This window comes from Vanessa cardui, chromosome 11, assembly GCF_905220365.1.
Source record: "Vanessa cardui chromosome 11, ilVanCard2.1, whole genome shotgun sequence".
Lineage (NCBI taxonomy): Eukaryota > Metazoa > Arthropoda > Insecta > Lepidoptera > Nymphalidae > Vanessa > Vanessa cardui.
In genome coordinates this window covers 9,280,810-9,305,246 of record NC_061133.1, presented here as the reverse complement: position 1 = coordinate 9,305,246, position 24,437 = coordinate 9,280,810, and the positions used below count along the sequence as shown (strand labels likewise).

General features: G+C 35.3%; 2 protein-coding genes across 10 annotated transcripts in view; both read left to right on the top strand.

Annotated features, from left to right (window-relative positions):
* The window catches only part of LOC124533629 (ecdysone receptor), a 223,685-nt gene extending 209,834 nt beyond the window's left edge, over nt 1–13,851 (top strand). For 3 of the 8 annotated variants that reach the window (XM_047109030.1, XM_047109029.1, XM_047109025.1), the window contains 6 exons: nt 6,606–6,776; nt 7,221–7,513; nt 7,703–7,882; nt 8,108–8,266; nt 8,401–8,623; nt 9,187–13,851. In XM_047109030.1, coding sequence (XP_046964986.1) covers nt 6,606–6,776; nt 7,221–7,513; nt 7,703–7,882; nt 8,108–8,266; nt 8,401–8,623; nt 9,187–9,485 — 1,325 coding nt within the window. In that variant the 3' untranslated portion in view covers nt 9,486–13,851. The remainder of the gene's footprint in view (nt 1–6,605; nt 6,777–7,220; nt 7,514–7,702; nt 7,883–8,107; nt 8,267–8,400; nt 8,624–9,186) is intronic. The other 5 variants (XM_047109032.1, XM_047109028.1, XM_047109031.1 and 2 more) reach the window with 3 other exon arrangements.
* Nucleotides 13,852–16,616: 2,765 nt separating this feature from the next.
* Nucleotides 16,617–24,437, top strand: part of LOC124533613 — a 14,867-nt gene continuing 7,046 nt past the window's right edge. For both annotated transcript variants that reach the window (XM_047109009.1, XM_047109008.1), the window contains exons 1-4: nt 16,617–16,776; nt 16,964–17,227; nt 19,451–19,645; nt 20,242–20,493. In XM_047109009.1, the coding sequence (XP_046964965.1) occupies nt 16,716–16,776; nt 16,964–17,227; nt 19,451–19,645; nt 20,242–20,493 (772 nt within the window). In that variant the 5' untranslated portion in view covers nt 16,617–16,715. The remainder of the gene's footprint in view (nt 16,777–16,963; nt 17,228–19,450; nt 19,646–20,241; nt 20,494–24,437) is intronic.

Below are 24,437 nucleotides of genomic sequence, written 5' to 3'. Positions count from 1 at the left end.
TCGGCTAAGGGCATATGTATTTTTAGTAGCTTTCAAGCCAATGTTTGCCTCCGATGTCGACGTCTTGCCAAATTTTGAAGAACAAGTATGAGTAATGTTTTTTGTGTGCAATGACGAACAATCATGACTTTTTATCTTTTTGCTCGTTACCAAAAATGTTTCATTGTAAAAAAACGTGTCGGTTTCGATTACAAGGCTACCGATACCTTCCCATTTCAAACATTTATTTCGTCTTTAATTAATAATATCATATTTGAAAATTTTACCTTTAAATTAAACTGTCAATCAGAATTTGATATTGAAAAACATCTTGTATAATTACTTAATCAGTGTTCTTGTTTGGCGTTAAATTCATCGAAAACAAAGGCGTTCTTTGGCGGCTGATAAGCGTTTCGTAGTCGGCTTATCTCGTCTGATACACGGTCGCTGACCCCGTACGTTCCCGGATGGCTTGGCACATTAATCTAAAAAGCAACGTGATTTCCTTGCTCAGATTTTATAATTTGCTATATTAGATATACATATATTTATTGAATATTATAAATCGATATTTATTTTAGAATTATTCTCGATAAAGTTGGAAAACATTTTTAGTAATTTATTTCCTACACAGAAACCCTGTCAAAAATTTTCGTCTTTTCAATAAATATGATATTATATATATAATATACAAATATATATGTTACCGTATAATCTATAATTGTATTATTAAAAAGGCAAATACAGCGTATAAAAGACAACACGACGTATTATGTCACACACATTGTTGTAAAGTTGAACCTAAATACCGCCGTTGTTGAGACTCGACCTACTTTGAAAGCACGTTTTCCTCTTGAGGTTTTGCAGTATTCTCTTAATTTATAGAACGTTAATGACCTATAAAACAAACGTTTTGCTTGTTTGTGTATTGTTTTGTCCATTTTCCTTAATAAACTCAAACAGGCAGGACACGTTCAAATACTTTAGGTATGTTTATAAATTAACATTGTACTCATTGTAGTACTAGTGTTTATAAGCCATTTTTGGGATAACTATATATCACGACGATCCTTTACGTATTACGTAGTATTAGGTATCAAGGCCACAAGAAACATAGTATATACATTTCAAATGAAAAACTTACTATACCTACTGTTGATAGATATTGGCAAACCTTAGCATATATCAACAGAAAGGGTTTTGTTTCGGTTTATAAATAATAAATAAAATGATCCAATTGATTTTGATTCATGTCGCTTATGTTATGAAGGTGTGATATCACGCCAACTAATGAAATTGTTATCAGCTTTTAGAACAAAGAGTCGATGACCTAGTTGGTTAGTCGCTCTAATTAGCCCTTATAGCCGATGACCGACGGCCGATATCTCGTTGACGTCACTTAAACGTGCCTTGACCTAGTTCGCCGTTCTATATAGCAGTTTTATAGGAATACGGTTAATAAATAAAATATGTGGTTATGAGTAATTGTAACTTCCAATGATATAACGTAATAGAAAGCGTTCAAAGTGCAATGTTCAAGTGTCAAGGGCGTATAGATAGAGTCGCTACGGTGTCAACGCTTCCAGCGTATTGTGCTAACGGGGTCAAGTCACATCGCACAAGGGCACTTATGTACATAGATAACGGCCAACTTTCGTATGTGAACATAAATTCTGCCATTTACATAAAAAAATGACTGTTACTGTATCTTCCCATTCGGTTGTAGAGACTGTAGCTTTTTTCTTATAGAAACATCATAATCATTTGTATTAAAAGTTAAATTTTTGTACAAACACAGAGTCAATATATAAATAGTTGTCTCCAACTGTGGGTCCCCATAAGAGCAATTTCAAGGCGGGAAGTTAAAAAAACATCCGCAGCGACAAAACTAGACGCAGACATTCCGTCCATGTGCTTGAAATGGTATTCGATACGTTCAGCTGCATAGGTTTCAAACACCAGGAAACCACCATGCGGCATTAATTCTAATTATATCTCCCTTCCTTTACTATTTCACCCATTCCCATGTTTACTCGAAAAGGCGTACTAGCGTGGGTGCACAGCTCTACAAAATTAGGGAGTGGAGTGAGACGGAAAACGTTTGAAAAAAAGAGAGGTCCGATGTAATCAAGTATTGTAAACAAACAGCATAATGTCGGGGAGTTGAGGCATATCCATTACAGCAGCTATGTCCAACTATGGATACATTTTTGTTTACCCACGTGATAACGGATGAACACTTTCGACTTTGCGACATGGACGACGAAATATGTAAAGAGAACGTTATAGCTTGATCTACTTTATGTTTTTCTTTTAATTCGGTAATCTCGATGCAAGCAATTTTATAACGTATCAAATTTGCATATAATTCGAGCTTCAAGTAACAGTTACGCGCTTGTTTCTATACTTATTTATAAAATGAGTCCAATCAATACTAGCTCGTAATATTTTGGGAACAACATATTCACTAATTGAACTACTATTAGCTAGATCATTGGTATCAAATGAGTATTAGTCGTATGCGAATGGATTTTAAAATATAAAAGTTGAAGGTTAATATAACCGCAATATGTTTGCCGTTGTTGAAGTTTTTTTTATTGGTTACATTTACTTTCGAATCAACAATATAAATCTTTATTACAAAGTTTACGTGAAATAATAATCCTAATTATTATAATATTACCTTATTTCCAAAGAGTTTTATTTTAGTTCTGGGACAATAATGTTTTAATGTTCTGTTATATTTGTAGCAAATGATCCTTAAAGAATCTTCTGAGAGCTCTTATCTGAAGAGATTTTCGTGAATGATGTACAAATTAAGATTACTGTATTGATTTTTATAACGATCATTTGATGAATGAGATTAGATATAGTATATAAACACAGTAATCGAAGTTTCCACGATAGCGTGTGACGTGAAAATGGCGATTTTCACCGCACGCGATTTCTATTTCAATCCAATTTTCCCGGCGCGTGGAGAAACCGATCGCTCTAGTTGCGCCGGCTCCGGCCCACATCTCTTGCTAGAAAGTATTGTAGAAAGTAATATTATTATCCGATCTCCGTCCATCCGATGCATCGATCACGTGCATCTTTTTATGCATCAATTTTTTGCAACGGTTATCTGATTAAAACGTATGTATCTCGTTACGAATAGAACGCGATGCGTTCGACGCGTACTGAGCGCTAGTAGCTACTTAGTATGTGACAGGTCGCTATGTTGTGCTCACTTTCGCCGCACCCGAATTTCAATGAGGTTGTGTACAGGCTTGTGCAATACCTAAGTTTGGGCAGCTTTCACTAACTAGTTAGTACACGCTTACGCGGTGCGCCTGCGAAATCGTTACGTCTTTAGTTTCTGGGGTCACAGTGAAAGTGCGTATTGTACAATCGACATCACTTTCTGAATCTTCGTTTAGATTATTTTTTTGTGGTCATAAAGTGTTTTGTAGAAAGTCATTATGTGTTTAAAAGAAAAACTAAAATACAACACATGACGTCCTCTTTTAACGACATATTAAATCTATGGAAAGTAATATATGTAACGTTGGTATATTTTAAATATTGTAATATATTTCACATTTTCTAATGTGTTATATAACAGTTATTCCGTTTTCAATTATCTAAATAGCGTTTTGTATAATGTCAGCAAAAGCGGTTTTTCTCACACGTCCACGTAAAAAAACATAATGTTTATGATTAACAATAAATTAATTCATTTCCGTGGGATAACGACATCTAACTGGATTGAAGTCTCGAATGTTTACCAAACGGCATGAGGTTCTATTTTCAAAACGCATTCTAAATTTGAATTAATGTAACTGTTATAACTTAGCAATTTTTTTACACGTTGCGATAATATAAAAAAAAACATACTTGTAGGAAATGTAACTTTGAAATATATATTTATTGCTAATATTATTAAAACTAGCGCAGTAAAAATAACAGTGTTAAAAACTTGTAACCTCAATTCAAATTAGGTTTTTCCTTGATTGAGAAATCAGATTAATAAAATTCGATGTTAAAATGTTGACATGTGCTTTTTAAATATGAACATTTTATTTTTGTAACGAAATAAAGCAATATTTTAAATGTCGAATCAAAAGATACAATGTAGTTATTTATCTATCAAGTTTTAAATACCAAGTTTGGAATCACTTCAAAGAGCAGTCCTTAATAAGTGAAAAAGTCACAATCGCGTGAGAGGAAAAACGTGTTATTATTAGCTGTAGAGAATCGCGAGCTTGCTTCGAGCTCAGATGCTATCATAAATAATGTGGCGGCGCGGTGAGCGTTGGAGAGATGCGCGGGAGGAGAGGGCGGTACGTAAGAGTCAAGGCCGCACGCTGCCCCCGGTCGACGCTCGCGCCCCACTTGTCGCTCACATCGCTCTCTCGTTCCCGCAACCGAGAATGCCCGATGGGCGCCGAACCGCCACGAACTAGACCTTCTATGCGCTCGCGCACAACAGCTGAGACGTAACAACATAACACACTGACTCGGTCATCCGTGCGTTCAACTTTTGAATGGCTTTCTTTTTCATGAACATAGATTTGATTTATATCTATTTATGATATGAATAATTACTATTTCTTTATTACTATTTTATCAACTATTTATTGCGTCACTAACTATAACTACTTCTATAAGAATAACTATTGGATCAGATAAATATTAAATTTTTAATACTTGAAAAATTATACTAACTTATATTAATTTTTATTAAAATTGAGACATTCATGCGAAAACAGTAGGTAAATATTTTTTTCTATCTGCTTAGTCATAACTATTTTCGTCTGTCCGTTAAACTATTTTAATTTCTATTTATCATAGTATAAAACACTATAATAGCATGGCATGTCCGATAATCCAAACCAGTTCTAGCCATCTCGGACACTTTCACCTCGTTCGATGAGTTGCATCACCTTAATAACCCACTAAACGTCATTTAATGATATAATCATCACACTTTGGAACTTTCGAAGTTATTATGATAATCCTAACAAAGGAACTAATAAAACCGCGAACATGTTCAGATTTAATTTTATAAATATGTTATGCTCGTAAATGACACGACTTTTATTGCTGAGAGTTTACCGTCCAGATCGCCAACGATGCATAACGCATTAAACTTCAACAATCTGCAGCAAGAGTTATGCAGCATGTGACTATAAAAGGAAATAAAGCTGTTTATAATATCGAAGTAAATTAGTACACCAACACGAGTGCACGTGAATATTCCGCTGCACTACTAAGGTTTCACATGCTTTATTAGAGCTAATAATTTAATATGAAGTAAGTTAATAAAAACATCGTAAAGAAATGAAACAAAGAAGAAATTCTTAAGCTCGTGTATCAACAAAAAACGAACGCTGAGATAAGGTCTAATCACTACATTTACTACTAAGTATGAGTGTATTAAAAACTAGTTGCTATAAACCAAATAGTACATTATGTTTAACGTCGTCAGAGCAAGGCCTCTTTGTCACTAGCTCATTCTGGCTGTTATCCCACGTGGAACTAGTTTTTTGGCAACAGTTTATTATACCCGATTGCGCAAGACAGGTACCAGCTAAGGCCACCGACCCGACTTAACTCCGCTTAATGGTCTCAATAAAATGTAAATAAAATTATTTACTAGAAACTTAACTGCCTTGCATGGTTCAGTTAATATGCTTAATGTTAATCCTCGTATCTGTTTTTTTTAATGCATTATGCTTTAAAATTTATTCTACCTATTTTTGTCTCGCTTATACCGTGAGAGAGCAAAAACTAACGTCAGTAAAATGGACGCGTGTATGGCTTAAGTTTTACTAAATTATCTGACAATATTTATTTATTTAAAGAAAATAAGGTACATTTGGAAAAAAACGGTTAGTTAGTTAGTATTAGAACTGATAAGTTTTGTAAGTAAATCATAAGTGTGTTCATCGGTTAAAGGTTAAACAAAGTACTAATAAAGTTGCAACAGTGCGTCTTACATTTAAGGAGTTCCTACTGCGTGATTGACAATTGTCGATTTATTTCCATTGCGCATCACATACCCTACTCCTGCATGCAACTTGAATACCAAACTAATGTGCCAAACATCATTAGTATGCTGACAAGGCCTTTAGCCACCTTTTGTTTGGGCAGGAAACGTTCAAACTGCCACCGAAAATGACTTGATCGTGTTTCGTTATGAAAACATCTCTTCGTCGAAGGGCCAACAGGACGAATGTAAAAAATGAAAATCAAACGATCTTCGCTCGTCCGCCGAATCAACAAATCGCTCATGAAATGTATGCAAATTTTATAGCTTCCGTTTTTAGATGTTCTCGACACCCGGCGACGTTGGGCCAACAGTTTCGAATTTCATTTATTGCGCAGTTGCATTGATCAAAGATTTGTTTTATTTTATATGAGCTGCCTGTCTCGGCATAGAAGATCGAATGAATCTTCAAAAGCAAACTTGCGCTAGTTATCTTTATCGTATGATAATGCCAACAAACCAAATTAGATTGAACTGAGATGTACAATGTAAGAATCCTAAAAATGAAAATAAATCATAGAAAAAAATACATGTCTCAATAAAAAGTAAAGTAGATACGAAACTTTATATTAAATCTTTTATTTTTCTATTACAGGTCGCGAGGAATTGTCACCGGCATCAAGTGTAAATGGCTGCAGCACAGATGGAGAAGCGAGACGGCAAAAGAAAGGTCCAGCTCCTCGCCAACAAGAAGAACTTTGTCTCGTATGTGGCGACAGAGCCTCCGGATACCATTATAACGCTCTCACATGTGAAGGCTGTAAAGGTACTATTTTTAATAATTTACTAAAACTATACATTAATTATTTCTGCAAGTAAAATATAGAAAATTAACAGCCGTCCTTTATAGTCTCATAATTATGCCAAAACAGAAAACCCTTGCCTAATAAGCGCCCACGATTATTTCAATCCGATGCAGAATTGGCGTATTGTACTGGTTATCAAGGTTGTTAGCTAAACGTACACATTGTGCCCGAGTCGAGACGTAACGTCACAATAGCCGTCTGCACCGCGTCTACTCCTTGATTCATCCAATTCTCCAATGTTGTTGGTCATCACTGTTAAGCTTGTTTGATTTCATAATCTTTTATAATCTACGTTCAAGTGGAACCCAGATGTTTGGTATCTTGATATCACCAATTAACAAACACAAACATGTACATTATATATTAAAGTAACAGTAATTAATATAATAATGTAACATTTTCAGGGTTCTTTAGGCGGAGTGTTACTAAAAATGCTGTATACATTTGCAAATTCGGTCATGCGTGTGAAATGGATATGTATATGCGAAGAAAATGTCAAGAATGTAGATTAAAGAAATGTCTAGCAGTTGGTATGAGGCCAGAATGTGTAGTTCCGGAGACAACGTGTGCGATCAAAAGAAAAGAAAAGAAGGCACAAAGAGAAAAAGACAAACTGCCAGTCAGCACAACGACAGTCGATGATCACATGCCGCCCATAATGCAATGCGATCCACCGCCACCAGAAGCTGCCAGGATTGTAAGTGGAGTATACCTTGATTCATAATAATGTAGCCAGGCCTAATGGCAATTAGTCTTGGCTACCTTTCCATTATCTAGAAGCAACCCATAAAATTTACCATAAATTAAAATAGTTTGCATGTATAATATTAAACCCCCCCTAACCAATGGCAACAAAATATTAATGTTTGTTGTTTCCTACGTGAAGCTGGAATGTTTGCAGCATGAAGTGGTCCCGCGGTTCCTCTCGGAAAAGCTCCTGGAACAGAACAGGCTGAAGAATATCCCTCCACTTACGGCGAATCAGCAGTTCTTGATCGCGAGGCTCGTCTGGTATCAAGACGGCTACGAGCAGCCTTCCGATGAAGACTTAAAAAGGGTGACACAGGTGGGTTTCATTTGCTTTATTTTTATTTTATTTTTTAACGCACTTTATTTTCATACTGTTTTTCCATCGAAGTCATTTTTGCATTATTTTTGTCATAAAATATTTTTTTGCGAGTATCCTTTGATTTGTTTTTATTTATATTTCATTAGTTGTAGTTGAGAAATAGTTCATCATTTATTAAATTAACGAATAATATTCGTTAAGAACCCAATTTGATCTGTCTAGACTTGGCAGGAAGCGGACGAAGACGACGAGGAATCCGACTTGCCGTTCCGTCAGATCACAGAGATGACCATCCTTACGGTGCAGCTGATCGTCGAGTTTGCAAAAGGCCTGCCAGGATTTGCCAAGATTTCCCAACCTGATCAGATCACCCTTCTCAAGGTAAGTACATCTATCATCTATATGTAACTTACATCAAATTCTCCATAACATAAAAAGTCATAAGCATTAATCAGATCTTTTTGGAAAATTAAATATAGGTTTATCATTTATTTAAAGTTGTGTATTTTCTTCAGGCTTGCTCCAGTGAAGTAATGATGTTGCGAGTAGCGCGACGGTACGACGCGACGACAGACAGCGTGCTGTTCGCCAACAACAGGGCGTACACTCGCGAGAACTATCGCAAAGCCGGCATGTCCTACGTCATAGAGAACTTGCTGCACTTCTGCCGCTGCATGTACACCATGTCAATGGACAACGTGCACTACGCCCTTCTCACTGCCATCGTCATCTTCTCAGGTTTGTTTGCATATCACATTAATGGCTTAGCGAAAGCGAGAAATGCTGCTCTTCAACGATTGTTGTATTTAATCGTAATCCCTATTCAATTTCCGATTGATAATAATCGATGACATGTTAACATATTATTATCACTATGATAGTGGTATACTTATATCTGCATACATTAAAATTGATAACATTAATTTATGGAATGAATTCGAAGGCCACGAGACCACAACAACAGCCTGTAAATTCCCACTGCTGGGCTAAAGGCCTCCTCTCCCTTTGAGGAGAAGGTTTGGAACATATTCCACCACGCTGTTCCAATGCGGGTTGGTGGAATACACATGTGGCAGAATTTCTATGAAATTTGTCACATGCAGGTTTCCTCACGATGTTTTCCTTCACCGCTGAGCACGAGATGAATTATAAAGACAAATTAAGCACATGAATCAGCGGTGCTTGCCTGGGTTTGAACCCGCAATCATCGGTTAAGATGCGCGCGTTCTTACCACTGGGCCATCTCGACTCACGAGACCACAAGTTCATCAAATTCATGATAGAACGAACGTCAATTCCAGATCGGCCCGGGCTCGAGCAACCGCACCTGGTGGAAGAGATCCAGCGGTACTACCTGAACACGCTGCGCGTGTACATAATGAACCAGCAGAGCGCGTCGACGCGCTGCCCCGTGGTCTTCGGCAAGATCCTCTCCATCCTGTCGGAGCTGCGAACGCTGGGCATGCAGAACTCCAACATGTGCATCTCGCTCAAGCTCAAGAACAGGAAGCTGCCGCCGTTCCTGGAGGAGATCTGGGACGTGGCGGAGGTGTCGACGAGCCACCCGCCGCCCATCGTGGACCACCCCGCCGAGCTCTAGCCCCCGCGCCCCGCGCCGCGCCCCGCCCCGCGCTCGCCCCCGCGCCGCCCGCGCGGCCGCTAGGCGAGAGGCCCCGAGAGGCCCCCCGGAGAGAAACGCTCATAGACTGGCTAGTTTAAGTGAAGTGCACGGACACTCGTGACGGACGCGATCGCCTAGTGTAAGGTACTGTGCGTATTCGGTGACCGACCGATATGAGATAGTGAATATATGTGCTGTTGAACGTTGGAGAATATATTTAGTGTTGATAGTTAAGATATGACTGGATACTGAGTTGGTCACTCGGATACGACTGATATGACTTGGATAAGTACACCCTCCTAAATTATGTAAATCGTACATACACTATGAGAGTTATAAGAGAAAAAGTAATATATGAGAGATGTTTCTATTGGGTGAAAAGTTGATAGTTATGTTTATTTAACAAAATTAACGGTTCGTTGATTAACCTTTTCGATTGATATATATGTATATTGTAAAGTTCGCTGCGAACGTCCCGCGGTGCCGGAGATATCTGTCGGCGGACGTTGTTGATGATTTACGACTGTGTTTGTTTATATATAGTTTATGTCAGACGTGTTATCGTGTCCTGTCGATTTTAGTTCCGATTGATGTTCCATTGTCCTGTGCCCGCGTCCCTCGATTTAACGAATAATTATAATTTATTATTGCTGTGATTACATTTATAAATGTTGAAGTATCTTAGGTAGGCTGAGATAAGTGTGTCTTATTACATTTAGAGGTTCTACAGTCGCAGTAGCTTTCATAAACGCATCACCGTTTTCTTGTCTACCTGTTTGAGTATTTTGATAGTTAACGACATAATTATATATATGGGTGATTCATTTTCTACAGTGATCACACTGCACTGAGTCGACTTTACTTTAGGCTATTGACTTTCGCTGACGCTGGTACGACGCAATGCCCCTCGCGTTAACTCCTCGACAGTTTGAGTTACTGAAGAGCGTATCACGTGCAATTTACCATAGGTCGTCGTAGATTAATTTATAGGTTTACTAAATAGACTATTTGTGTCACACGTTGATCTAAATTAGGTAACGGAGGCAGATATGGCCATCAACCCCAGTCGCTATGCCCTTAATAAATGTGTACAAAATTCAAATATTATATAATGTTGAGTAATTCTACTTAAAGGCGTTACATTGCGTGCGGGTCAGGCAGCTATTATTAGGTGTGTATGGTTAGACGTATAGTGCCCATAAATCCTTTTTAATATTATGTATTTCAATATTTTTAATCTGTTTCATTTTTAAATAATCGTGTTAATTTATTATATCCTCCGTTCTCTAGTATAGCAATCAAAATTGTAATGGCAGCTGGTTTCAGTGATTAGTTTTTCCTAATTGTACTATTTGGCCGAGCTTACTATATGGGAACAATATTGGTATAGAGTATATGTAAATGTTGATAGTGTACGCGCACGCAATACGACGTCTACATAACACGACCAAATCTGTCTCCGCTTTGAATGTTCTAAGGGAGGAGTCATTTTAAAGAAACAATATTAAAATAACTAACGAATACTTCACATTAAGGTAAATAAACTGCCCATTATATACAATATATTACACATACGAAATGCCTTATTTCGCGTTACCTGTACTGTGTACCTACATTGTTGAATGGAATATCATAGTTATATAGAAACTAAAATAATCGATCTCAATTACCCGTAAGCGTTGTTAAAGCATAAATTAAGCGTGTTTTCCGTTTATCGCTGGGCATTTTTATCTGATATATTCCGAGGAATTCCCGCTTTCAGCGCCGGACCGGGTTCGATTCCCGCGCAGACACCGCACTCACGAGCCGACACCTCACCATCCATAACATTTAACGCTATTAAGATGTAAATTTAAGTCTGTCTGATGCGTGTTGTATGAGTCTTCTTTACATGCCACTGTGTTGTGCATTACGTGTTGCGTATTGCGTATTGCGTATGCCTGAGGTTTTGGAAGTATTTCTAACTGTACGCGAGACGATCGAGCTTGCACCGCGGACCGCGCGCTAGTCCGCTTTAATACATCTTTTCGAATTATATATAATTTTATTGTAGCGGTAGGCGATTTCTATAATAGTTTACGAAGCACAAACGTCATTAGAGCGTCTGCCGCCACGCGAGGGCGCGCTGACAACACACACTGCCATTAAAACGTACGTTCACGGTGCGGTCGTATGATTGTGGTTGCAACGGATTTTATACGACACCTTTAAGGACTTAGGGTTAAACTACAAGTGTTAGGATAATAACCGTCACGATTAACTTTACGCTACGATGCCTTATAACTGAGATGCGACGGTAAGCGCTCGAAGGCCTGCAGTACAGCCGCATACTTTGCATCTCGAGTTTGTGACAAATATAACTGCCATTCGATAAGTAAATTGTTATACATCATTTGTCGCGTAGACTTTCATACGGATAGCTTCATAGTTAACGGACTCCGTCGGTGCACAGCCGGTCGTATTTGATACATATTATTCAATTTCGAAATTGTAATAGATTTATTAAGTACGTAATAATCTCAGACGAGAAAAGTAATAAGTAATGATTACCCCTAATATAATTTGTGTCTTTAGCTGATAATGGAATATAAGTACGATAATAAGTTTATATCGCTCGGGATGACGCTGCGTGAGCATCGCTGAGTGGGACGGGACGAGAACGAACACGAGAACGACGGACGGCTCGACTGTTATAGGCATACATACGAGGCCGGCCGCACGCGCTCACTCGCGCAAACCGGTCTGCGCGAGCGTGCGCGAGCGTGCGCGTGCAAACGGAACGTGCGAACGCGCGCAAGTGAGTTTGCGTGTGGCTGGACCTCCTCACCCTGCCCTTAGCCTTAACTCTGTTTCATTTGTGTCGGAAGCGAGAACGATGACCGACCGTGGCAGGTCCAGTCTCCTGTACGAAGCAGTACATAGGTACCTTTAGATTCTATTGTCATATGTTTGACATATGTTTAATTTTATTCATCTAAGAAAGTACAGATGGCTGTTGTTATTTTTATATTATTTGGGTAGAATTATATTTTTTTGTAAATGACTTCTGTATTTATCATTTGTAAGCTTTGTAAGCCATAGGGACTTAGATTAATATACGAGCTACGAACATTGTGATCGAACTTGATTACTATGAATTTGTATTTACTGAGATATTCTTTTTCGTTCTGCGTATATATAATATAATATTTCTTCGTTTCGACAGATTTTTCTAAATAATTTTTTTGTTACTTCAGAGTGCAATATGTACAAATATTTACATATAAAATATTAAATGTACAGTAATTTTTTAGTTTTAATGTGTCAACGCAATATCTTTCGCTATTCATTCGTTGAATGTACAGCCGGGAAGCATAATAAACTATCACAAGTGGGCCCCGAGCCCACTCCCACTATTGTGTTTTTCTAATACTTAAGCGATTAATTTTACATAGACGGACTAGGTGATCTTTGTATTTAAATTTGCTAATTTTTATGTAGCAGATTAGATTTGTTTACTCGGATAAGATGAATAATGTACATTTTGAATTGATTTTAAAGTGATTTAGTTGTTATTTAGTGACGAATTTTCTTAGGTGTAACTGGCAGCCTCGTGGCCAGTCCACTGATACCAGTGTGATTTGTGCAATGTCCATTAGAAAAATTGTTTTAGTACGGGTGCCTTGTTACTGCGCCCGTACGTCTCATCCCAGTTCACGGAGCGAACGGAGCCATGCAAACGGAATCATCATCAAATACGCTTTTCAGCTGTGTGATTGAAATTTATTTTAAAATATGTAAGACATAACATGAAATAAAATTCATCAATTAGAACACTCTGTATAATGTAAGGGATTTGTAAAATTCCACAGCCGAAAGGTGACATCGGTTTCCGGCCTTAATCGGTAAATTTCGTTAAAACGATTTGGAATATTTGACGTTTGATTTCGTTTGCTCTCACTTGCTCACGTTCTCCGTGCTGGCTTTATATCTGCGGCGGGGCGTCCCCGCTGCTCTCTGCTCCCATTGCTCTGTGCCACGGCGAATGATACAGGAAGGCTGATTTTAAAAATTTAAGAGCCCATTCCGACTTTATGGAAAACATTTTTTGTATCGTTTCCTTTTCCTATTTGTCCGATGTAACTATGATTTTCCTCCTTATGAGTTGCCTTAGTGAATCCTTTATGTATGATTTAACAGTGGTCAAGCGAATTAGATATAGGGAACAGACGATATGTTAAAAATTTTAGAGTCAACTTTTATAAAAGATACTACAAAAACAAAACGTGAAAAGGTGTGTACAAAACGAGGAAATTTGTATGAAACATTGTTATGCGAATAAACTTACACCTCAATATAAAAAATACTCTTGTTTTTTATTTCGCCTTTTTTAACACAATTACAGCCTCAAGCGATATTATATTTATTACACACCAACATGCTACACCAACAGTGGCGGCGCAAGATCGAATCTTACGCCGCCACTGTGCACCAATGCGCAATAGACACATGCAGCTTTTCTCACGATTATTGCAGTCAACGCGGACTTCGAGATAAATTCTGTGGTACGCTGTTAAAACGGCCAGAATAGAAACAATGAACATAATATGCTGTTTGTTTTATTTAACATGTATTTTTGGTAAAATTATCATCATAATCAATGCAATCATTATCGTATAAAGGAATTTATTTACAAATAATTTTTTCATTTTCAAAGTGGTAAAATGTGGCATACATTTTACTGTAAATGGATCTTATTCCTTTTAGCATCAACAGATTTATAAGCACATGAAAATTTACTATTCCTTGGATTTCAAGTCAAAATCTCCGCTTAAAAACCAGCTTTAGCCAAACAAGACAAACACAACACAAGCTGAACTGACAATCTTGTGAGAATTATGTGGAACGTTGTGGAGATTCTTCAGATTTTTTATATTAACTTTTAAACTAACGGACTTATCTTCTAATATTCGAGAGGTGTTTCCAGTACGATAGCTAAACAAGGATTATTATAAGAAATAAGGAATAACATTATTATTTCATCGAACTGTAATGAAATATATAGAAATGTTTTAATTTTATATCAACGATTGACATTTGCAAGTGAGTCAGATTATTAGTAACAGCAGATAACAAATCCGTAGTATAATATTGTTTTTTAATATAAAATTGGGTTTTTGAAAACTGATTATTTAGCAAACAATCGTCTTAGTTGGTCTTGACCTTAGGGTCACGAACGCTTTTGGCAAGATTAATTTGCGCCTCCCTGTGTGACCGATCCATTCAATTTTAGCATAGATTTTGTTTATTAACTAAATATAATTTATTAACTGTTTCTAATTTGTACAGCCCGTCCTTATAAAATTAAATAATTCTTAATGTTCGAATATTCTCAGTGGCATACAGGCTGTGAGGATACAACGCGTCAATACAATTTTCGTCCCTGGCATCGACCCATCTGTCGGCTGACTGGTTCCAATACAAATACAAATTCACACATTTATCTGCAACATACTTGAAAGTGTGTTTTATTAGCAATAACATGAAAACTACGCGAAACTCTTTTTACTAAACGAAATTCTTTTTTTCAATGTGTTACTAAACATATCAAAATAAATATATCTTCAGATTAGAAGACTTCGTCACTGTTTGATTGATTACCACGAAAATGCCACATGTTAATACTTTTTATACAAAACTCTTTTCTGTAACTCGCTTCTAGGTGGCGTAACTGATTATCGAATGTCATACAACTCTCTACTTGATCGTAGCAACCATTGCACTAATTACTATAAATAGTTATCCAGTTCAGACCATAATATACAAAAATAATATATTAATAATATTCACCAATTTTTTGTAATTATTTTCCTTTCTCAACGTATTTTGTTTACATCTACTTAAATATCTATCGGAAAACAGTTCAGGTTCATAACTCAGTTATATATCGATGGATTTGCAAAATTCTTATTCAACAGAGGTGATATGGTCCCATTTTAATTTCGGAGCATTTACTTAAGCCAACTCAATTGCGTTGGCTTAAGTAAATGCTTTAGCTTTATTATGCTACATATTGAAGTCGGTTTATTTATCTCATAAAACATTTTTAATTTACTTAAACTGTCTCCAGTAAAAATTCTTTTGATATACAATGCATTTAGATTTTGTATTGTGAATCACACGGACTACGGATTTTCACTTTTAGTAACATTTATTTTTATTTAATTCCTGATTGATAGTTTGATAAACATCTAGACCGAGATATAGAAAATTATAAGTACAAAAGTTGTGTAAAATAGGTCAAGCCACAAATAAGTACGTCACAATATACGTATATAATTGTTACGAATTAAAAAAAATAATAATATTTTAGTGATAATGAAATTGTATTTTTTTATAATTAATTATTTCATTCGCATTTTTATACTTACTATAAAAATAAGGGAAATTAATGAAAATACCCTACATATATATATATATATATATATATATATATATATATATATAAATATTAAAATATTCACTGTATAAATCTTAACCGCGTGGACCAGTGCTAATAATATTTATCTGTTGAATCATTTTCTATAAATATGATACATATTTTTATATATATTACATATTTATTTACATCATCGGTTATTATGGATGAACAATTTACTTCAAGTTTTAGTTTCCTGTCTTAAATTGCAAGCAAAACAAACTATCTGCGTTTTTGATAAAATAATATAAAATGATAAGTAATTTTAGTAACAAATAGTAATAGTAAATACTCATATATTGGTAACATTCACTGAATGTCTTCTACCCAAGAGGGCAATTTACGACAGGAACCTATAAGTCACATGACCTCTTAGTCAAGAGACATTGGCTCAACAGCTGGACTTTATTAAGCTATTAACTTTAGTTATTTATAGACACAACATGACTGAGCTAAATAAAAAATAATAAAAACATACATATAGGTACCATACGAAACTAAAAAAAAAACCAAATATTTAATTAATCAATCAAATTCCAATCAGTTTTGTGTTTGAGAGTTATTTTTCGTGACTTGTGGCTTACGTATCTCCTTGTCTGTATATAATGCTATGTATTATATGGTTATTAAATGAACGAGTATCTGAGTCGTTTCGATTTTCCTGTTCTCGATTATGTGAATCTTCTCGGTTCTGTCCAGTCGCCTACAAACGTCTGTAATTCGCACACGTGTTTATTAATTAATTATATAAAATGTTGTCATTGAAGTGCTTTATTGTTGTTTTTGTTTTTCAGTACATATGTCAAATTACGTGTAAGTAAACATGTGTTATATATTAATCAGTGACTTGATAATTTGTGTATTGTAATTCTTTGTTACAAAACAGTGAGGTATTTTTGTAATCAAATCGACGAAATTCTATTTAAATAAGGAAAATATCATAGTAATAAAGTCTTCTCAAATACCTAATGGTAAATAATCAAAAATGAAATTATTTAAGATTGTCAACCGAACCTGAAGTTCTTCCGAAAGGACTACAAATATATAGAAGATACGAAAGCCTTCTATAAGATTCATACGTTACATAGAACGTGGCAGGACGCTAAGGAGAGATGTTCCATGGAAGGAGCTACGCTTTTTTACCCAGATGATGATGACGAGACGAACGTCGTTATCAATTATTGGAACGAAACTCAGCCATTCAGCTGGGTGTACATTGGTATATCAACGCCTAATGTCAAACAAGTTTTCGAAACTGTTGATGGTGAGTGTAATCCTTATTACAACAATAACAACAGCCTGGGCTATGGCCTCCTCTTCCTTTCGAGGAGAAGATTTGGAACATATTCCACCACGCTGTTCCAATGTATGTTGGCGAAATAGTCCTTATTTATCTTTGTATAAATAAGTCATAATTTTAGATCATATTGTGAATCCCGTGTTGATTGATAAAAAATAATTGATTATTATCAAACTTTTTTAAGTTAAAAACTAGTATGGAAACATGTATTTTGGAGGCAATATCCTTGAAGGTATTTAAACTAAGCTCACATTTTAGAGGTCAGAGTTTCTCGTACCGGATGTTACATTATTGATATGAAGTATTATTCTTGCATATATCAAGTATTATGCACTGTTAACGAATTTATTATGTATAATCGTACTTACAACTGTTCACATTATTACAGTCAGTAATAAATGTATAAATAAGTACGTAAATGCGTCGTAATTAAATAGATAATGATTTCAGATCAAACCAGTGAAAACATGAATTTTTGTAATTTACATTAACGTTCAAAGAAATGTTGATGTGCTAAGTCGATTATGTATTAAAATTTGACTGAACATGCCAAATCTGTATGATATGTGTATGTATTGATTTACGCCCCGCGAAAAGACGTTATAAAATACTCATTTTTCTTAAGAAAATATAAACGTCTTTGCTACCCGCGACTCCATCTGCTTTCCCTAAAATACCGCCGTTGATGCGCTGTTTAGTTTCTTACCTAGAAAAAACAAATTACAAAGATGATACACATTTGACATACATATATATAAGTGATAAAGTTTTGACAAAGATTTTTTAATAATTGTCTATTTACAAATAAAACTATTAATTAGTTAAAGTTATAAGTTAACATGATATGTTCACAAAAGCCTAAAACGTTAGTGATTAGACGATGTGGTAAAAACCCAATAGATATCATTTATCAAATTGTTTTTAAATATTATGAATAGCTTGCTCTTTAATAGGTAGTTAAGGTTTTTACGAAATATGAAAACATAATTGTGAAAACCCTAATATTCTAAAGTAAATAAAAATATCAGAAAGCTAATTTTATTTACTTTTTTCTTTATGTATATTTTTAGCAAGGACGTAATTTTATTTCTTTTTAGACGCATGATCTTTATTCGAGGTATTTCCCCGGGGTTTATGTATTATACAATTCATTGAATATTTATATATGTTTATATAATAAGCCTAATATGTACCTATGTTTATAACTATTTCTTGTTTATTTTTAACATATTATTTTTAACTGTATTATGTTTTAATGTTCCTACTTTCGAGTTACACATAGTTTAATATGTCAACTTAGATCGAAAAAAATTATTTGTAAGTCTTAATAAAAAATCACGTAATTTAGAAAAATGCGAAGTTAACGATAACTTTAAGTATCATGTAGTTGTCACAAAATATTGATTCTTGTAAGTAACATTAATTTGAAGATTATTTTGGAAAAAAACCATATTTGGTTTTAGGGCTTTGTGCAAGCCCGCCTAGGTAGATATCACCCACTCATCTGACCGCCAATTGATGATTCTACCGCCAAACGACAGTACTTAGTATTTCTTTGAAGGGTGAGTGACCCAGTGTAACTACCGGCACAAGGGACGTAACATCTTAGTTCCCAAGGTTGGTACCACATTGGCAATGGTTAATGTTTCTTACAGCGCCATTGTCTATGGGCGATGGTGACAACTTACCATTAGGTGGCCCATAACCGCCAACCTATAGCATATTTAAAAATATACATTTTAGGACTAATTGTAACAGTAGGTAGGTACATATATAGTAGAGAAGCGGTTTATCTGAAATGAATATCTCTCATGAATATGGAGGCAGATAAATTGCTTGGATTTATAAAGATTAAATGTTTGTTTACATCTTTAATTAATTGTAATCTTAAAACCAAAGTCGTGATGCGTTATTGATATAAAAATAATACTCAATATCGTTGTATACATTTTCCATCGATTTATTACTCTTCGTATTAGAATTATACATTATACACAAAATACGTGCAACATCTTAGTATTTGAATAATTTATAGTAACGACTAGCAATGCTGGTACTAAATTAATATATTACACATTTTTTTCTTGTTCCTTTATTATATCGTTATTCAATTTAGTATCAAGTGTTTTTGTTTTAATTTATTTCTCGTGGTTAACATAACAAGCATTGACCAGTACAGTGTTTCAGGTGTACCAATAACTGACGTGTATGACAGGTGGGGGCCCGGGGAGCCCAATGACGCGGGCGGAGTCGAAGGTTGCGTGATCTTACGCAGAGATGGTACCCTCAATGACGACCAATGCGATAAAAAATATCCGTTCATTTGCAAGAAAACGTTGAGCACACTTGAATGGAACGTTTACTGTGATATTCCTGATCAAGGTAAGATATTTATATGTATTTTCCAAAATCGTCTCACGTATGTTTTCCTAGGTAAGTAAGCAAGTACATCTGGGTAGTTACGAGCCATTCATAAAACATTAAGCAATACTTGGTATACAAGGGAAAACATTTTTGCTCCAAAGTTGACGGCGCATTAATATAAGTTACAAGGGAAAACATGTTAGCTCCAAAGTCGACGGCGCATTTTCGATTTACAGAATGCTTAATATTGCGCTAATGTCTGTGATGGCGATGATGTCCAATTCCCTAACAATTAAATAATTTAATAATGTCAATTAAATTATTATTGATATTTTAAACATCACTACTTTTTAATTTTAAATAATTGGTAGGTAGCCTGATGAATTAATGCCGTTTGGCGTTTATTGGTTTCTCCTTTTTTTTGTACCGATTAAATTGAAATATGCACCCTAATAATAGAATATACTACATGTACTTATCGTGAATTATGAGCACTAATCTATATTCTCAATAATATTTTTCATTAAATACTTAGGCCAATACTAGGCCAGTTACTTTCAAAAAAGTTTTTGTAATTAATGTGAAAAACTATTATAAAATTTCAACATTTTTAGGTTACGAATACGTAAAGAAACTCGGCAGATGCTATAAATTCCATTTGACGCCGATGAACTGGACGGATGCCTTCACAGTCTGTAACGCGGAACAGTCATATCTGGCCGTTATCAATTCTCAAGACGAGGCGGACCATCTAGTCGACATGACGAATAAAGCCCCGAAAGAGACCGTGGAAGGGAACTATTTACGAGGCGCAGTACACTTAGGATTTCAGTTTAAAAGGAATAGATGGCAAACTATTATTAAAAGTAAGTACTTACTGCTATTTAGTTGTTAATACATTTTTGACTAGCGACGCGCCAGCTGCTTTGCAATAATGTGCCTTTATCCCTTTTATTACCCCTATCAATGATGTTTTAGTAAACAGATATGTTATTAACGCGCAAAAAGTTAAGACTAGAAAACGTCCTAATTGGGACGTTTGCCTTTAGTCGTTTTACGTAGTAATACGTTATAATACATCATAATTACGTAGTAATACGTTTTGCGTGATTAAAACATCTAGTTATCCCTTTTACTTATTGTTTTTATCAAGCTATCCTTTTTACTTTTAACTTTTCACATTTCTGTTGTTTGTTTTTTGTTATTCAGTATGTACAGTATGGATATAACATATCTGTTTATTAGAATATCATTGCCCCCTATACAAACAAATTTTGCTTTTTTATAATTTTAGTATTGTTAGAGACAAAATATTGAACGGTTAATCAAATGTTTCTAATGTGTTTTTAAATTAGATATCACGTGACGATAACTTCATTGATTTTTTTTTTATGTTTGAAATGTTTATTTTAAACTAGCTATGCGACCGTGTACGCGTTTGACTAAACAAAAAAATATTGAAGCCTAAGTTACTCCTTATTATATCAGTTATCTGTCAGTGAAAGTCCAGTCAAAATCGGTCCAGCCGTTCCAGAAATTAGCCGGAACAAACAGACAGACAAATATTGTAAAAAAATGTTATTTTGGTGTATGTACCGTGTATACATATGCATTGAGTAAAAAAGGGCTATTTTAATATTACAAACAGACACTCCAATTTTATTATATGTATAGATTAATCACATCTCGTTGGCTAAGTTAAAGTATTCTTTGTCAACCGTGTGATTTTAATACACGCGCACTTAACCCTGAACTTAATATAAAAATAACTTTTGATTAAAATGTAAATGAACACAAACACTTATATATAAATATATATGTGTTTGTGTTATACATATATGTATTACGCACACCCAGGGTTTCCAGTTTTTTTTTTTTTTTAATATTTATATGGACTAGCCGTTTGTCTTCCATCTCACCTGATGGAAAGTGTAGATGAAGACGAAGGTGGTACACGCCCATCCAAAAGAAACCTGTTCACTCTACTCTTAAAGGCTCCGGAGTTCAATTTATCAGGAAAAATAGACGCAGGCAGGTCGTTCCAAATCTTAGCGACTCTTACAAAAAACGAGCTGACAAATCGTTTAGTTCGACTTTTGGGTATGTCAACAATGAATGGATGAAACTTTTGTCTGCGCCTAGTTGTCCGATAAACCAATGGAGATGGTTCTATCAGTTCGAAAAGAGCCTTCGAGCACTCTCCAAAGTGCATCCTATAATAAACCGATAAGCTGGCCACTCGACGACGATGCTCAAAGGTGTGCAGTCTGCTATTTGAGAGCTTTTCGTCGTTAATTAACCTACGGGCTCTTCGGTCAACTGAGTCCAAAGCTTCCAGATGATATTTGGCTGCACCGTTCAAGAGATGACTGCAGTACTCCATGCATGATCGAACTTGTGCAGTGTAAAGATTAAGCAGCTGTTCAGAACTGAATTACCGCCGAACTTTTGAAAGGATTGAAATTTTCTTGGATGCCGCTTATACCATAGACTCGATTTGTTGGCCAAAGTGGAGGTTAGAGGTGATGGTAATGCCTAAAAGCCCTAGATGGTCTGTGATCGGTAAGGATACACCTTCGAAGGTGGGTGTTAAATCGAAGCCCCTTTTTTTTGCGGAGGAAAGACACGCTTGTGTTTTGGAAGGGTTGAACTGGACAAGATTGGCGTCACCCCAATCGGACACTCACTGCAAAGTCACGTTCACCCGTTCAATCATGGACTCTCTCAAGGACCGTATTTCATCTGTACTGGCTCGCGGGTTGGACATGTACCTCTCAACTACAGTGCTGTCATCGGCGTAGCTAATAATACTGGGTGGTAAGCTAACCCCAGCATTGATTGCCATTAGATCGGAAGAACAGCCATTCAGGAAGTCACATATCCAGTCACAGAGCTCAGAAGGTATGCTGTATGCTGGAAGCTTACAAAGTAGAGCCTCGTGCCAGACCCGGTCAAAGGCCTTTGAGATGTCTAATGAAACGGCTATTGCTTCACCATGACCCTTCAAGACCTCGTTCCAAAGTTTGGCGGTAGAATTAATATTTATCCCCAAAAAGCAATACTTAGTATTGTGTTACATGTTGTACTGAGGTCTAGCATGGAAAGGATGAATGTACCTTGTTAGATACAAAAAATATAACATCTTGATACCCTCAATAACATATGACAAATGATAAACATATAGACATTTTACTACCATTGTAACTGCATTCAAGATGGCTGCCTCGCTACCATCGCCGCGACTCTTCACTAGAGCGCTTTTCCACTTCCATTGATACTCTTTGAAAACAAGATGACGCACCATGCGCCGTCAAATATTTCTTCCTGTACTAATGTTTATGGGCAAGTGATCACTTACTTAATGGAGAGCCCATTGCGAGCTCTTACCAAATAACATAAATACAAACGCATATAAAGCTGTAGCATTATTAAATATTTATATTTCGTAAAAAAAACAATTATTCAACTTAGTAAGTTTTTAAAAATACACATAATAAATATTATTATAATTTAAAGTTGCAAAACTGTGCCATAAACAAATCGTTCTACTATATTTGATATGAAGGATGAGTTTTTAACAATCTCAATTAACAATAAATTTAGTTAAAGACGTACGTATTATTAAGACGTCGTTATAAAACAAGTATTTTTAGGGTTCCGTATTTCTAAAGGCAAAATGTGCTCTCAAGATAACATTGTGCGTCCATCTGTCTGTCTGTATTGAAATTAATACAAAATATACAGGGTGACTTTCCCCTGGAGCTAAATAAAATCAAACCTCTAAGTCAACGTAATCAAAAGTTTTAGATTGCATTTTCAGTTCAGTCGCACTGGGGAATCCTAATCTATAGGGTTGTTATTGACATATAATCATGAAATTAGACAAGAAGCAATATATTGTAGCACATATATGTATATAAGAAAAAAAACCGAAAAGCCGTAAATGGGTTGTAACATCAGTGTCTGTTTGTCTTTCTGGTACGGAACCCTCATTGCACGAGTACGCACTAGCCCGGTTTTTATTAAATGTCTACTTCCTGTTGGTAAAGCCGATATGCACATGTTATATATTGCTGACGTCATAATTAAAGATTTATCATTAGAATTATCAATCTTGATTTGAATTATACCAGCAAAAAAGTCAAAATCCACTTAGATATTTTTTCATTTCTATTATAGTTTTATTACAATTACACAAAAGGATATTCCAAATGATCGACAGTTGTTTTCTATGTTTGTATGTATTTATGTATGTGTGCACGACATTGAAATCTAATTTAAATGTTTTCAATAATGTTTGGCGTTAATAAATTAAATACATTTTTCACCCACAAAAACAGTTCCTTATACATATTAATTTAATAAAAAAATGTATACGAATTTGTATTTCTATGTGTGCACTTGTGGATAATTTTCTATGGATACATAAAAATAAAAATATGGATATCAATCAGTGTAATGACGTAATACGTTCGCGGATCAGAGTTCAAATGATTCATTTGTCAATATTTCTGATCATAATGGTAAGGATTATTTTGTAATAGCTTTTTTAAAAAAAATGTGCTAAATTCAATTTGGTTATTTTTGCGTTGATTAATTGTAAGAACTTAGTCTTAACTCAGACAGAAAAAAAAAATTATTACTTATTTATTCGATACGCCGCTAAATATACTAGGTTATCGGTAAATAAAGTTTTAACGTTTTTTTAAATTTTTTCAAAATTTTCAAAAATACAACTTCAAAAATTGATTTAAAAAAAGTATCAATTAAAATCATTTTTTTTTCTTCTGTGTTATAAAAACGATTAAAC